The following is a 15,832-nucleotide window of genomic DNA, read 5'->3' as shown; positions in this document are numbered from 1 at the left end:
CTTCTTGAGAGAAATGTCTGTTTAGGTCTTTTTCCCACTTTTTGATTGGGTTGTTTGTTTTTCTGGTATTGAGTTGTATGAGCTGCTTGTTTATTTTGGAAATTAATCCTTTGTCAGTTGTTTCATTTGCTACTATTTTCTCCCATTCTGAGGGTTGTCTTTTCACCTTGCCTATAGTTTCCTTTGCTGTGCAAAAGCTTTTAAGTTTAATCAGGTCCCACTTGTTTACTTTTGTTTTTATTTCCATTACTGTAAGAGGGGGGTCATACAAAATCTCTACTTCTATAGTTATGTCTCCCTTTTGTCCCTAAATTGTTATTAGTGCCTATTAAGATAAAGAATTTTTATCCTTATGTCCTTTATTACTTACTAAACATTTTTTCTTTGATAAGTTGTTTTCTATAAACAAATTTTTTAAGTTGTTTTCTTTCTTTTTAAATTTGTTTCCATAGATTTGTTCATTCTGCAAGATCATGGAAGATCTAGAGGAGACATTATTTGAAGACTTTGAGAACTACTCGTATGCCCTGGAATATTACTCCCCAGAGACCGATTCAGAGGAGAAAGCACCCCTGGGAGCCATTCACTGGGTCTCCTTGGTGTTGTGCTGTTTGGCATTTGTCCTGGGCATTCCAGGAAATGCCACTGTCATTTGGTTCACAGGATTCAAGTGGAAGAAGACAGTCACCACTCTCTGGTTCCTCAATCTAGCCATCGCGGATTTCATTTTTCTTCTCTTCCTACCTCTGTACATCTCCTACGTGGCCATGAATTTTCACTGGCCCTTCGGCATCTGGTTGTGCAAAGCCAATTCCTTCATTGCCCAGTTGAACATGTTTGCCAGTGTCTTCTTCCTGATGGTGATAAGCCTGGACCGCTATATCTACTTGATCCACCCGGTCTTATCTCATCGGTACCGTACCCTCAGGAACTCTCTGATTGTTATTATAGTTGTTTGGCTTTTGGCTTCACTAATGGGTGGGCCAGCTCTGTACTTCCGGGACACTCTGGAGTTGAATAACCACACTCTTTGCTATAACAACTTCCATGAGCATGATATGGACCTCAGGTTGATGAGGCATCATGTTCTGACCTGGGTGAAAGTTATTGTTGGGTACCTCCTCCCTCTGCTAACAATGAGCATTTGCTACTTGTGCCTCATCTTCAAGGTGAAGAAGCGAAGCATCCTGATCTCCAGTAAGCACTTCTGGACCATCCTGGCTGTGGTCATGGCCTTTCTGATTTGCTGGACTCCTTATCACCTGTTTAGCATTTGGGAACTCACGATTCACCACAATAGCTATTTCCACCAAGTGCTACAGGCTAGCATCCCCCTCTCCACTGGCCTGGCGTTCCTCAATAGTTGCTTGAACCCCATCCTTTACGTCCTGATTAGTAAGAAGTTCCAAGCGCGCTTCCGGGCCTCAGTGGCTGAGATACTAAAATACACGCTGTGGGAGGTGAGCTGCTCAGGCACCCTGAGTGAACAGCTCAGGAACTCTGAAACCAAGAATCTGAGTCTCCTGGAAACAGCCCAGTGAATTCTTGCCCTCCCACCCATCAGCACACGACTTTTGTGTGGTTCCCCTGACATGCTTTTAGATTATTTGGTTCCAAGACATACAGCTGATTGTATCTTTTTATTTTTTTGGTAATTTTATTGGCATCCTATTTTTATTTAGATATAAAATATAAGAAGGATCTTCATTTTTCTTTTCAGCAACCTAAATTATCTTATTCTTGCTAATTATACCATAGTGGATTAACCAACACTACTTTTCTAACTTTAATGACTTTTTAAAACTTCTAAATTTTAATATTAAATGTATGATTGATTTAAAAAATATAAAAATAGGCATGCTTAAGCTACTTTAATTCTGCACAAGTAACCGATTAGACTTATTCTTAAAATGCAACATATGTACTTAATTTCTTTATTTCATGTAATCTGTACATGTGCCTTTATGAATTAAAGTGATAGTTGATTATAGTAGGTTATAGTATATATTCAGGGTGCCTGAATACTTGGTAAACTGCCCCAAAATCTAGAAAATAACTATTATTATTATCTCTCATGATTCTGAGAATCAGGGTTTAAACAAGGCACAGAAGGGAGGTTCATCTCTCTGTTTCACAGTATTAGGGGCCTCAGCTGTATGGGCCGAGCAGCTTTCTTCCCTTCCACCCTCTTCTCTTCCCTTCCTTCTTCTCCTTCCCCTCTCCTCCTCCCCTTGTTTCTTGTATCTTCTCCTCTTCTTTCTTCACATGGGTATTCCAGCATAGCACCTCAGGGAAGCCAGACTTAGGGTAATACAGGGCTCTAAGAGACCAGGGTGGAAACTTCCACTCCTCTTAACAGCTATGCCAGACACCGCACACTTTCACTGTACTCTATTGATCAAAGCAGTCACTGGCCAGGTCAGATTCAAAGAGAGGAGACATAGACCCCATCTCTCAACTGGGATATATGACCTATTAAACCCCTACACTAATATTATAAATATAAATGTTTATATGTGCAAATATGTATAAGTTTGCTATAAACATGAAACACTGACATCCAGATAGTAGGTACACCAGCTCAATATCAGAAAGATTTCAGGAAAAGAAGGCATGTATGATATTTCTACTTTCTATTTCTATATATAGACAACAGTGTAAGACCAATAAAGTATACCTTTAAGTCAGTGACCTTTTCATGATGCAAATGTGTTGCATTTAAGACTATAATAGTATTTTGACTTCTATTCATTTGTCGCTTTAGCAAATAGATGACTAAGAGTTATATAAAACTTTAGTAGATAGATATTTTAAAGGATGTCAAGAGGTGGCCCTAGTGGTAAAGAACCTGCCTGCCAATGCAGGAGATGTAAGAGACGTGGGTTTGACCCATGGGTTGCGAAGATCCCCTGGAGGAGGGCATGGTGTCCAGTCCAGTATTCTTGCCTGGAGAATCCCATGGACAGAGGAGCCTGGCTGGCTACAGTCCATAGGGTCGCAAAGAGTTGGATGTGACTGAAGCAACTTAGCACGCACACAAGATGAATAAGGTACTTATAGAGAGTGAGAGTAAACTTGGATAAGAACAATCCTAAAGCAAGATAGACAGTAGTAAATACTATTCAGTTCAGTTCAGTTGCTCAGTCATGTCTGACTCTTTGTGACCCCATGAACTGCAGCATGCCAGGCCTCCCTGTCCATCACCAACTGCCGGAGTCTACCCAAACCCATGTCCATTAAGTCAGTGATGTCATCCAACAATCTCATCCTCTGTCATCCCCTTCTCCTCGTGCCCTCAATCTTTCTCAGCATCAGGGTCTTTTCAAATGAATCAGTTCTTCGCATCAGGTGGCCAAAGTATTGGAGTTTCAGCTTCAGCATCAGTCCTTCCAATGAAGACCCAGGACTAATCTCCTTTAGAATGGACTGGTTGGATCTCCTGGCAGTCCAAGGGACTCTCAAGAGTTTTCTCCAACACCACAGTTCAAAAGCATCCATTCTTCGGCACCCAGCTTTCTTCACAGTCCAACTCTCACATCCATACATGACCACTGGAAAAACCATAGCCTTGACTAGATGGACCTTTGTTGGCAAAGTAATGTCTCTGCTTTTGAATATGCTATCTAGGTTGGTCATAACTTTCCTTTCAAGGAGTAAGCGTCTTTTAATTTCATGGCTACAATCACCATCTGCAGTGATTTTGGAGCCCAGAAAAATAAAGTCAGCTACTGTTTTCCCATTTATTTGCCATGAAGTGATGGGACCAGATGCCATGATCTTAGTTTTCTGAATGTTGAGCTTTCAGCCAACTTTTTCACTCTCCTCTTTCACTTTCATCAAGACACTCTAGTTCTTCACTTTCTGCCATAAGGGTGGTGTCATCTGCATATCTGAGGTTATTGATATTTCTCCCAGCAATCTTGATCCCAGCTTTTGCTTCTTCCAGTCCAGCATTTCTCACGATGTACTCTGCATAGAAGTTAAATAAGCAGGGTGACAATATACAGCCTTGACATACTCCTTTTCCTATTTGGAACCAGTCTGTTGTTCCATGTCCAGTTCTAACTGTTGCTTCCTGACCTACATATAGGTTTCTCAAGAGGCAGATCAGGTGGTCTGGTGTTCCCATCGCTTTCAGAATTTTCCACAGTTTATTGTGATCCACACAGTCAAAGGCTTTGGCAATGTCAATAAAGCAGAAATAGATGTTTTTCTGGAACTCTCTTGCTTTTTCGATGATCCAGCGGATGTTGGCAATTTGATCTCTGGTTCCTCTGCCTTTTCTAAAACCAGCTTGAACATCTGGAAGTTCATGGTTCATGTATTGCTGAAGCCTGGCTTGGAAAAATACTATAAGAGAGCCAAGAAGAGTGTAGCCTTTTCAGAGAGGAAAGAGATGGATTCCAGTGGGCCAGTGAAGAAGCACTGGAAATCTAGTTTCTTAAAGATGCCACTCCTTTTCCATGTCTCTGCTGGTTCTCTTGTCTTTTATAAATACAAACTCTGCTACTCACTGCAATTTTTTAAAATACTTAATTTTCTATAATTTATTGATTTTATTTGAAAGTTGTGAGGGAAGATAAGTATCTTTTTAATTTCATCTCTTAGTTTTTAGAAATGCTAATATCAGATCATTTACTGGCTATGTTCTTTACTGTTAGCCCCATGCGACAATCAGATCTGATTTGGAAATTATTCCAAGAAAAAAATAAAATATGCGGCATAGCTCAACATATCCCAAACTTTTGCCATTCCCAAGCTTCCTGCCTCCTGCCATACCCAGTATAGGTTAAGGGAAGATTGGGAGAGAAAGGCTCATTGTGAGTTTCTAGCCCTCTGTGCTCCGTTGAACCCTGCCCCTTGCACAAGGAGGGCTTGCAATATTTCACTCTGGTGTACCCCTCAACCCTCAAGGGATGGGCTTCCAGGATCAGGAGAAAAGCTGGAGGATCCAAGAAAGAAAAGAGGATTATGTAGGTTCATCCCTGGTTTGTGCAGAGAGACTGACTCTGAAGGCTGGGGGAGAAAGAAGGCTGAGGAGCAGGAAGGAAGGTGATTAAGCTACCAGGGTCAAAAGTACATTACGGAGCAGGTGGTGGTCCGGAAGTTCAGGACAGTGCTTCCTAAGCTTTGTGAGTTAGGAACCCATGCAGAGCAATTCGGTTTTCCCCATGCTACGGGCACAGCGTCTAAGGCCTCTGAGCTTTCCAAGGGCCTGTGAAAATGTTTGAGATCCTAAAAAAAATCATCGTCTCTAAAATTAAAAAGGGAAACTTGAAAAGTCAAAATTAATAAATATTCTGAGTTTATTTGAAAGTCTAATGAGAAGTTATGGGTCCTTTCCCCAGAAAAAAATGCTTTTAAATAAAATTTCAGGGAGTCCTTGTACCCCAGGAAAAGAACTCCAATTTTAGTGGCTTTTAAAATAGATGATAACGGGGCTTCCTTTGTGGTCCAGTGGTTAGGAGTCTGTTTTGCGATGCAGGAGACACAGTTCACTTCCTGGTCTGGGAGGATGCCACATGTTGCGGGCAACTAAGCCCATGCACCACAACCATTGAGCCTGTGCTCTGGAGCCGGGGAGCTGCAGCTACTGAGCCCAAGTGCTGCAACTATGGAAACCCATGTGCCCTAGAGCCTGTGCTCTGCAACAAGAGAAACCATCACAATAAGAAGTCCAAGCATAGCATCGAAGACCCAGCACAGCCAGAAATAAATAGCTGATAGCCTGGGTGTAACTTACAGGAGTCTACTAGTAGAAAGTAGTAACCAATGCAAGCACTTTCTAGCAGAAACAGGAGTTCATTTTTATTCTCAACTTGAGGGAAGATCTGGAGAGTAGTGTAGGACCCAAGGCTGGGCCCAGATTTAGAGGCTTCAAGCCTCCTCCCCTGGCAGCTGGAATTGGAGAGGGGAACTCTCCAGGGGTCTAAGGGTCTAATAACCTCTAATGAGTAGCATGAATTCATGAAAGGACAGGGGGCTAGAGGGAGAGGACTGCCCTGGGGCAATCTGAGGAGGAAGCAAGGAAGCTCAGTGCCTGGTTGGCGGAAGAGTAAAGAATCCCATGGCTCCCAGGGACTAGGGCATGAACCCAACAAGACAGATCTGATTCCTTCTCAACGGAAGCAAACAGCCAAACAGAGTGCAACTTTCAGGGCCTCCTGAGGCAGGATATCTGGCTTTGAATTATGACTCCCAGTTTATCCTAGCTCTATGACCTTGGCTAAATAGACCTAAATTTTTTAGACCTCAGTTTCCCCCATCTGCAAAATGGATTCATAATAGTAGTACTTACTACATAGGATTATTGTGAAAATTAAATGAACTGACAAAGGTGAAGTACTTCAAGTGGGCACTTAGTCCTATAAACACTTAATATTACCTGGTATTATACTTATTCAGTGAAACTCTCAGCATCTTCTGACATAGTAATTACTTATTAATGTTACAGCCCTTTCACCTCTTGAATGAATATAAAAAAATCTTATAGGAAGAAGGGAACTTATACAAAGAATTTCAAATTTTATAAATTTTATTTTAAAATATGTATTTATTAAGAATTTCCTGGGGACTTCCCTGGTGGTCCAGTGGCTAAGACTCTGTGCTCCCAATGCAGGAGGCCCAGGTTCTCTGCCTGGTCAGGGAACTAGATCCCATATGCTGCAACAAAAGATCCTGTGTGCTCCAAATAAGACTTGCTGCAGCCAAATAAGTAAATAAATATTATTAAAAAAAAAAGAATTTCCTGGCAGTCCAGTGGTTAAGACTCTGTGCACTCACTGCCTAGGCCCCAGGCTCAATCCCTGGTCTGAGTACTAAGATCTTATAAGCTGCACATTGTGGCCAAATTAATAAATATTTCTTAAAATTTATAAAGTTTAGAAATACTATAAAAGGATATTATGGGCTGAGAGGCTACAAGAGGCAGGAAAAGTAGAATGAAAGACATTAAAAGAAGTGATTTAAGTGCAGCTGCTGCTACAGCTGCTAAGTCACTTCAGTCGTGTCCAACTCTGTGCGACCCCATAGACGGCAGCCTACCAGGCTCCCCCGTCCCTGGGATTCTCCAGGCAAGAACACTGGAGTGGGTTGCCATTTCCTTCTCCAATGCATGAAAGTGAAAAGTGGAAGTGAAGTCGCGCAGTCGTGTATGACTCTTCTCGACCTCATGGACTGCAGCCTACCAGGCTCCTCCGTCCATGGGATTTTCCAAGCAGGAGTACTGGAGTGGGGTGCCATTGCCTTCTCCGTAAGTGCAGCTAGAATGACTCTAATTTTAACAAGTGCAGGTGAAAAAGTATTTCAGGTAGGTGGCCCCTCAAGAGCATATGTTTATAGAGGACAGAAAACAGACTGTGTTCAGAAAAGAGAGGAGTCCCATTTTATAGGGGCAAAGCAAGGATAGAAGATTCCCAGGTTGGAGTCAGGCTTGAATAGTAATTCACCGCTCAATATTCTTCCATATATGAATAGTTCCTTGGGGATGCACACTTAGAAGTCTGTGGACAGTTTTCTTTGCTGTTCACTTTACTAAAAGCTGGGCTTACCTTGTGGCTCAGTTGCTAAAGAATCCACTTGCAGTGCGAGAGACCCAGGCTTGATCCCAGGGTTGGGAAGATCTCCTGGAGAAGGGAAAGGCTACCCACTCCAGTATTCTGGCCTGGAGAATTCCATGGACTGTATAGTCCATGGGGATGCAGAGTCGGACATGACTGAGCGATTTTCCCTCACTTCACTTTACTAAAAGCTATTCAGGACAATGACATTTCAAATGACAGACTTTCATTTGGGACATTTTCTAGATGCAACTATTATCCATACAGGGCATGTATGGAGAGAATATGTTTATCTTTCTTAATTTTAAGTTTATCCTTATGTGATACTGTTGTTTTACTTCTCCTAGTTGAGGGTATCAAGCAAGGGTTAGATGAAACAGGATCAAATTGTCTAAATGCAGGAATGAAGAACTTCCCCCATTCTGTTACCAACATATTACCTGGCCCATGAAGACATGGGCTTGCATTCCTTCTGTCTCACTTACTAGGTGAATAACTGGGGAATGATCCTTCAGAGATGTATCCTTACCTGTAAGTGCTGATTGTAGTGTTTGCTTTATCTCACCAGCTTATAATGGGGTTCATATTAGACAAAGTATGTGAGGCATGTACTTTTTTTTTTAACACTTATTTTAACACGTATTTTATGGACAATAACTGTCATTGCCAAATGCATTTGTTTGGAAAAAAATTATACACACATTCAAAAACACGAATGCAACTCTTTTTTGTATCTCTGTCTTTGTCCATAAGCTTATAGTTCATAGTTATGATCAGTGAAAAAATTAAGCATTTTCATTGCTGCTATAATCTCCATTACTGTCTAAACTAAATGTATTAAATTTATAAAAATTTTCACATATGCCATGATTTAGCCCTTTCTGTTGTTAAACAGTCCTCTTATTTCCCTGCTTCTGTCCACAGATCTCCAGATCAGAACTTTTTTTTACTGAAATATAGTTGACATACAATACTATATTAGTTTCAGATGTACAACAGAGTAGTTTGACATTTATGTACATTAAAATTGGTCACTATACTAAATCTAGTAAACACCTGTCACCATAAAAAGCTATTACAATTTTACGGACTATATCCCCTACACTGTACATTGCTGTGACTTATTTTAAATTTGTCCCTCTTAATTCATCTATTTCACCACCCTCCACCTCTCCCACCTCCACCTCTGCTCTGCCTTTGTCATTCTCTGGCTTGGAAACCAGGCTCCCCATTGCCCTCACGGAATGAGCCAGCCTATAACTCAGATGTCTCTACAACCTGGCCCTGTCTATTAATAATCCCAAACTGACACTACAAAATCCAGCCAAACTGGTCTAATTGCCTCCCAAAATTGTTCTCATTCTTGCCTTCTCATTCTGCCTTTCACACCATCCTGAAACTTTCTTTTTTTTTTTTAATGAATGACTGATTAAGATCTATCCGACTCAAGTCCTAACTCTTCTAAAACATTTTTATTCAATTCTAGCCTTCCCTGAGTCTCTGGACTTTTGGATTACTGTGACACCTCCTTATCTGCAGGTTCTACATCTGTAGATTCAACCAACCACAAATCAAAAATATCTGAAAAAAGAAAAAATTCCAGAAAGTTGCAAAAAGTAAAACTTCAATTTCTCACATGCTGACAACCATTTACATAGCATTTACATTGTATTATGTATTATAAATAGTCAAGATGATTCAATACAGGAGGATGCTAGTAGGTTATATGCAAATACTATGCCATTTTATATAAGAAATTTGAGCATCTTAGGATTTTGGTACCTGAGGTTTGGGGGTGGTTCCTGGAGCCAGTCCACCCTTGGATACTGAAGGATGACCGTACTTAATCACAAAATAACTTCATTTTAAGGATGTCTGAACCACCTCCCTTTGGCTATTTTCTTACTCCTTTTGTAATTTTATAATATCTAATACAGTGACACTGAATGAATCAGTTTTGAATTCCCATACTGTGCCCAGTTCTTATACTGGATGGATGAATATGAAAAAATAAATAAGGTTTCAGCGTCAGGTAATCACTTAGGGAACACATCAAAAAAGATGAGGTTCTTATACCAAGGCCAGAAACAGAAAAAAAATCTTTCTCTACGTAAACCTATGCCTTCTGAACATCAGAGATAAGATCAGATCAGTCGCTCAGTCGTGTCCCACTCTTTGCGACCCCATGAATCACAGCACACCAGGCCTCCCTGTCCATCACCAACTCCCGGAGTTCACCCAGACTCACGTCCATCGAGTAAGTGATGCCATCCAGCCATCTCATCCTCTGTCATCCCCTTCTCCTCCTGCCCCCAATCCCTCCCAGCATCAGCATCTTTTCTAATGAGTCAACACCTTGCATGAGGTGGCCAAAGTACTGGAGTTTCAGCTTTAGCATCATTCCTTCCAAAGAAATCCCAGGGCTGATCTCCTTCAGAATGGACTGGTTGGATCTCCTGGCAGTCCAAGGGACTCTCAAGAGTCTTCTCCAACACCACAGTTCAAAAGCATCAATTCTTTGGCGCTCAGCTTTCTTCACAGTCCAACTCTCACATCCATACATGACCACAGGAAAAACCATAGCCTTGACTAGATGGACCTTTGTTGGCAAAGTAATGTCTCTGCTTTTGAATATGCTATCTATGTTGGTCATAACTTTCCTTCCAAGGAGTAAGCGTCTTTTAATTTCATGGCTGCAGTCACCATCTGTAGTGATTTTGGAGCCCAGAAAAATAAAGTCTGACACTGTTTCCACTGTTTCCCCATCTATTTCCCATGAAGTGGTGGGACTGGATGCCATGATCTTCATTTTCTGAATGTTGAGCTTTAAGCCAACTTTTTCACTCTCCACTTTCACTTTCATCAAGAGGCTTTTTAGTTCCTCTTCACTTTCTGCCATAAGGGTGGTGTCATCTGCATATCTGAGGTTACTGATATTTCTCCCGGCAATCTTGATTCCAGCTTGCGCTTCTTCCAGTCCAGCGTTTCTCGTGATGTACTCTGCATAGAAGTTAAATAAGCAGGGTGACAATATACAGCCTTGACGAACTCCTTTTCCTATTTGGAACCAGTCTGTTGTTCCATGTCCAGTTCTAACTGTTGCTTCCTGACCTGCATACAAATTTCTCAAGAGGCAGATCAGGTGGTCTGGTGTTCCCATCTCTTTCAGAATTTTCCAGTTTGTGATGCACACAGTCAAAGGCTTTTGCATAGTCAATAAAGCAGAAATAGATGTTTTTCTGGAACTCTCTTGCTTTTTCCAAGATCCAGTGGATGTTGGCAATTTGATCCCTGGTTCCTCTGCCTTTTCTAAAACCAGCTTGAACATCAGGAAGTTCACGGTTCACATATTGCTGAAGCCTGGCTTGGAGAATTTTGAGCATTACTTTACTAGTGTGTGAGATGAGTGCAATTGTGTGGTAGTTTGCTCATTTGTTGGCATTGCCTTCCTTTGGGATTGGAATGAAAACTGACCTTTTCCAGTCCTGTGGCCACTGCTGAGTTTTCCAAATTTGCTGGCATATTGCTACAGCACTTTCACAGCATCATCTTTCAGGATTTGAAGTAGCTCAACTGGAATTCCATCACCTCCACTAGCTTTGTTCATAGTGATGCTTTCTAAAGCCCACTTGACATCACATTCCAGGATGTCTGGCACTAGGTGAATGATCACACCATCGTGATTATCTGGGTCGTGAAGATCTTTTTTGTACAGTTCTTCTGTGTATTCTTGCCACTTCTTCTTAATATATTCTGCTTATGTTAGGTCCATACCATTTCTGTCCTTTATCGAGTTCATCTTTGCATGAAATGTTCCTTTGGTATCTCTGATTTTCTTGAAGAGATCCCTAGTCTTTCCCATTCTGTTCAAAAAAACAATTCAGTATACTGGCTCACATGAATATGTGAGCATTGCTCATAATAGCAAAAAAATGAAAGCAAACTAAAGATCCAATAACCAGACTAAGTAAGATATGAGAAAATGGATTATATAACTGTTAAAAAAATGAGGAAGTCTTTTAGGTACCATTACAGAATAAAAGATATCCAAGTCTATATCTATAGACAAAATTTAAGATGCAGAAATTTGCATCATATGCTATAATTAGTATGCTACAATTAGTCTCTACATGTGCTTAGACTAGCTCTGGAAAGACCTAAGAAACTGGCAACCTTGGTTGCTTTTATGAAAGTGAATGGGAGACCTGGGGGACAGGGAAGACTTCACTGTATAAACTCTAGAATTTTGAATGATATTAATGTGTAATCTTTTTAAATGACATTAAAAGATACCATTAATTTTTCATTCAGGACCATGGAGTCAAGATCTTAAAGTCATATGTTTCATTATTTTAAGATTTACCAGACAGCTGTGGTTTGAATTGACTATTCTAAATTTTTTAACTCTTAGTTTTAACCATTGTTTTTCCTATATTTCAGCAGTGTGGTCTGTGGTATCTTGGTTCAGATCAGGAATCCATGTCCCCTTCAGTGAAAGCACTGTGCCTTAACCACTGGACTCCAGGGGAGCCCCTTAAAAACATTTTTAATCATTAGTTTAAAATTAATTACTTTTCATACTTAACATTTTGGTCAAGCTACTTGGTACTCAAGCTATCTGGTACTCAAGTAAGTGACTATGAATTATTTTTGGCTGTTCACTAGGCTACTACATCTCTGCTTTTCCATATCATTTCCAGAATCCCCAGGCTCTGCTGTTCACCACAAAATCAAGTGCTGCCCTCTGCTGGCTCCCATAATTGTGACAACCTGAAAATATCTCCAGTGATTTTAGACTGGGTCTGTTGTAATCTCTTTGGCCTACAGACTACAAAATGAACATTTTTGGAGGTCCACAATTCCCAAGCTCTACTTTTCTGAAAACTACTACTGCAAAAAAATATATAAATACTGCTGCTGCTGCTAAGTCGCTTCAGTTGCGTCTGTCTCTGTGCGACCCCATAGATGGCAGCTCACTACATTTCCCCGTCCCTGGGATTCTCCAGGCAAGAACACTGGAGTGGGTTGCCATTTCCTTCTCCAATGCGTGAAAGTGAAAAGTCAAAGTGAAGTCGCTCAGTCGTGTCCGACTCTGTGCCACCCCATGGACTGCAGCCTACCAGGCTCCTCCGCCCATGGGATTTTCCAGGCAAGGGTACTGGAGTAGGGTGCCACTGCCTTCTCCGATATAAATACTACTCATAAAGAAAAAAAAGGAAGTCCCACCAAGGGACTTCCTTGGTGGTCAGTGGTTAATAAGACTTCACACTTTCAATGCAGGGATCCTGAGTTTGATTTCTGGTCAAGGAACTAGATCCCACATGCCACATCCAAGACTTCTTGTTCAGTTGCTCAGTCGTGTCCAAGTCTTTGCTGGCCCATGGACTGCAGCACACCAGGCTTCCCTGTTCTTCACCATCTCCCAGAGTTTGCTCAAACTCATGTCCATTGAGTCAGTGATGCCATCCATCTCATCACGTTGTCCCCTCTTGCAACTAAGACCGGCTACAGCCAAGTAAAAAACATTTATATATTTGAAAAATATATACTCAAAGGTTCAGTATATTGCAAACTGTTAACATGCAGCTGTTTCCAATACTGGACTATCATCTGACTACAGTACCATTCTCCTCTCAGTACATTCATTCAACTGTAGCACCATCTCAGTTTTGAAGATCCCCCACCCTGACAGACTTAGTCAGACTTACAAATTCAGGTAGAATGTCCCACTTCCTCACCCAAGCTAGACTCATGAACCACAGCCTAGGGATCAATCACCCATCTTTAGGCCTCCCTCCCAAACACTACTACACAGTTCAGTTCAGTTGCTCAGTCATGTCCGACTCTCTGAGATGACCCCATGGACCGCAGCACACCAGCTCCTGTCCATCGCCAACTCCTGGAGCTTACTCAAACTCACGTCTGTGGAGTCGGTGATGCCATCCAACCATCTCATCCTCTTGTCATACCCTTCTCCTCCTGCCTTCAATCTTCCCAGCATCAGGGTCTTTTCCAAGAGTCAGTTTTTTGCATCAGGTGGACAAAGTATTGGAATTTCAGCTTCAGCATCAGTCTTCCCAGTGAACATTCAGGACTCATTTCCTTGAGGACTGACTGGTTTGATCTCCTTGCAGTCCAAGGGACTCTTAATTAAAGTTTTCTTCAACACCAAAAAGCATCAATTCTTCGGTGCTTAGCTTTATGATCCAACTCTCACATCTATACATGATTACTGGAAAAACCATACCTTTGACTAGACAGACTTTTGTCAGTAGTATCTCTTTTTAATATGCTGTCCAGTTTGGTCATAACTTTTTCTCCAGGGAGCAAGCGTCTTAATGTCATGGCTGCAGTCACCATCTGTAGTGACTTTGGAGCCTGTGAAAATAAAGTCTATCACTGTTCCCCTTGTTTCTCCATCTATTTGCCATGGAGTGATGGGATCAGATGCCATGATCTCGGTTTTTTTAATGTTGAGTTTTAAGCCAGCGTTTTCACTCTCTTTCACTCTCATTAAGAGGCTCTTTAGTTCTTTGCTTTCTGCCATCAGGATGGTGTCATCTGCGTTATCTGAGTTTATTATTTCTCCTGGCAATCTTGATTCCAGCCTGGTATTTCACATGATGTACTCTACATGTAAGTCAAATAAGCAGGGTGACAACATACAGTCTTGACTCCTTTCCCACTTTGGAACCAGTCTGTTGTTTCATGTCCAGTTCTGTTGCTTCTTGACCTGCATAAAGATTTCTCAGGAGGCAGGTAAAGTGATCTGGTATTCCCATCTCTTGAAGAATCTTTAGGCTTCCCTCCCCACACCACCACACAGGCTCAACACCAATTCTCCCCGAACAGTACAGAAGGTGAAGGTGAAGTCGCTCAGTCGTGTCGGTCTCTTTGTGATCCTGTGGACTGTAGCCTACCAGGCTCATCTGTCCATGGGATTCTCCAGGCAAGAATACTGGCGTGGGTTGCCATTTCCTTCTCCAGGGGATCTTCCCGACCCAGGGATCAATCCCAGGTCTCCAACGTTGGAGGCAGACGCTTTAACCTCTGAGCAACCAGGGAAGATCAAACAGTACAGAAGGCATCATGTAAAATTTACAATGTTGCCTTGATGCAGGTTGCAATTCATGACAAATTCTGGGAATCCTCCCCTCCTCCAGGTTGCCTACAGGCTGTCACTTTGCGTTGTGTCTCTCTGTGACCCCATGGACCACTGTCCACCAGGCTACTCTGTCCATAGGGTTATCCAGGTAACAATCCTGGAGTGGGCTGTGATTTCCTTCTCTAGGGGATCTTCCCAACCCAGGGATTGAACCCAAGTCTGTTGCATTAGCAGGTGGGTTCTTTACCACTAGCACCATTGGGAAACCAAGCTCTGGGTTAGGTAGGTAACCTTTAGTAAATCACACATACTAACTCATGTAACACGTAACATTTTTAGTTGGGACTTTTAATTGTGATTTTAGTCACAAGTAGACCCTACCTTGGAGAAGGAAATGGCAACCCACTCCAGTGTTCTTGCCTGGAGAATCCCAGGGATGGGGTCGCAGAGTCAGACATGACTGAAGCGACTTAGCAGCAGCAGCAGACCCTAGCCTGATGTTAGGTCACAACAAACTACTGTCAGCCATCGTCCCCAACTACAAAATGAGTTAGTCTTGGCCTTTAATTCCTTTAACTCCAAATGTTTAACTATCCAACAAAATGATATTATTTGCACATGCCTGGTGTTACCATAAGCACTTTACCTGTTTTTCACTCATTTCTTATGATTCAAGATATTCTGAATATTCTCATTGAGGAGTCAGCTCAGATATTAGGTAATTTTGTAACTGAGCCATTATACATGGGCCAAATTAATCTAAAATCAACTCTTGGCAGTTAACTGCCTTGGACCTGGGTAACTAAAGTCCCAAAAGCCAAGTGATGTGGTTAAAGAAAAAAAAAACTCTTAGTACAAATTCTCAGTCAAGTACACCTCTTCAATAATATAAATGCTTGAAATACTGCAGTAAAAGTTGTATCACCACTTATAGAGGATGTCACTAACAGGTAGAGAAGTTGTCCTAAGTCCACTTTTGTTTATAAAATCTACCTTACATCTATGCGTAGCCACAGTATTCATAACAGGTAGTCTTTTTTTGGCTAAATGTTGAATGACAATGCTGACCTAAATTTACATTATTTATGAATTATCTAGCCACTGAATTTCTTCCCTCAAAAATGGAATATAAGTACCACCTTCTTATTTAGAAATCAAGAGCCAAGGG

General features: G+C 41.5%; 1 protein-coding gene across 9 annotated transcripts in view; it reads left to right on the top strand.

Annotated features, from left to right (window-relative positions):
• CMKLR2 (chemerin chemokine-like receptor 2) overlaps nt 1-8,417 on the top strand; it is a 56,187-nt gene extending 47,770 nt beyond the window's left edge. For all 9 annotated transcript variants that reach the window (XM_061382472.1, XM_061382463.1, XM_061382511.1 and 6 more), the window contains one exon: nt 453-8,417. In XM_061382472.1, coding sequence (XP_061238456.1) covers nt 453-1,541 — 1,089 coding nt within the window. In that variant the 3' untranslated portion in view covers nt 1,542-8,417. The remainder of the gene's footprint in view (nt 1-452) is intronic.
• The last annotated feature ends 7,415 nt before the right edge of the window (nt 8,418-15,832 follow it).

Source organism: Bos javanicus, chromosome 2, assembly GCF_032452875.1.
Source record: "Bos javanicus breed banteng chromosome 2, ARS-OSU_banteng_1.0, whole genome shotgun sequence".
NCBI classification, from domain to species: domain Eukaryota; kingdom Metazoa; phylum Chordata; class Mammalia; order Artiodactyla; family Bovidae; genus Bos; species Bos javanicus.
Note: the sequence above shows the minus strand (reverse complement) of the source record. Positions and strands in the feature narration are given on the sequence as shown.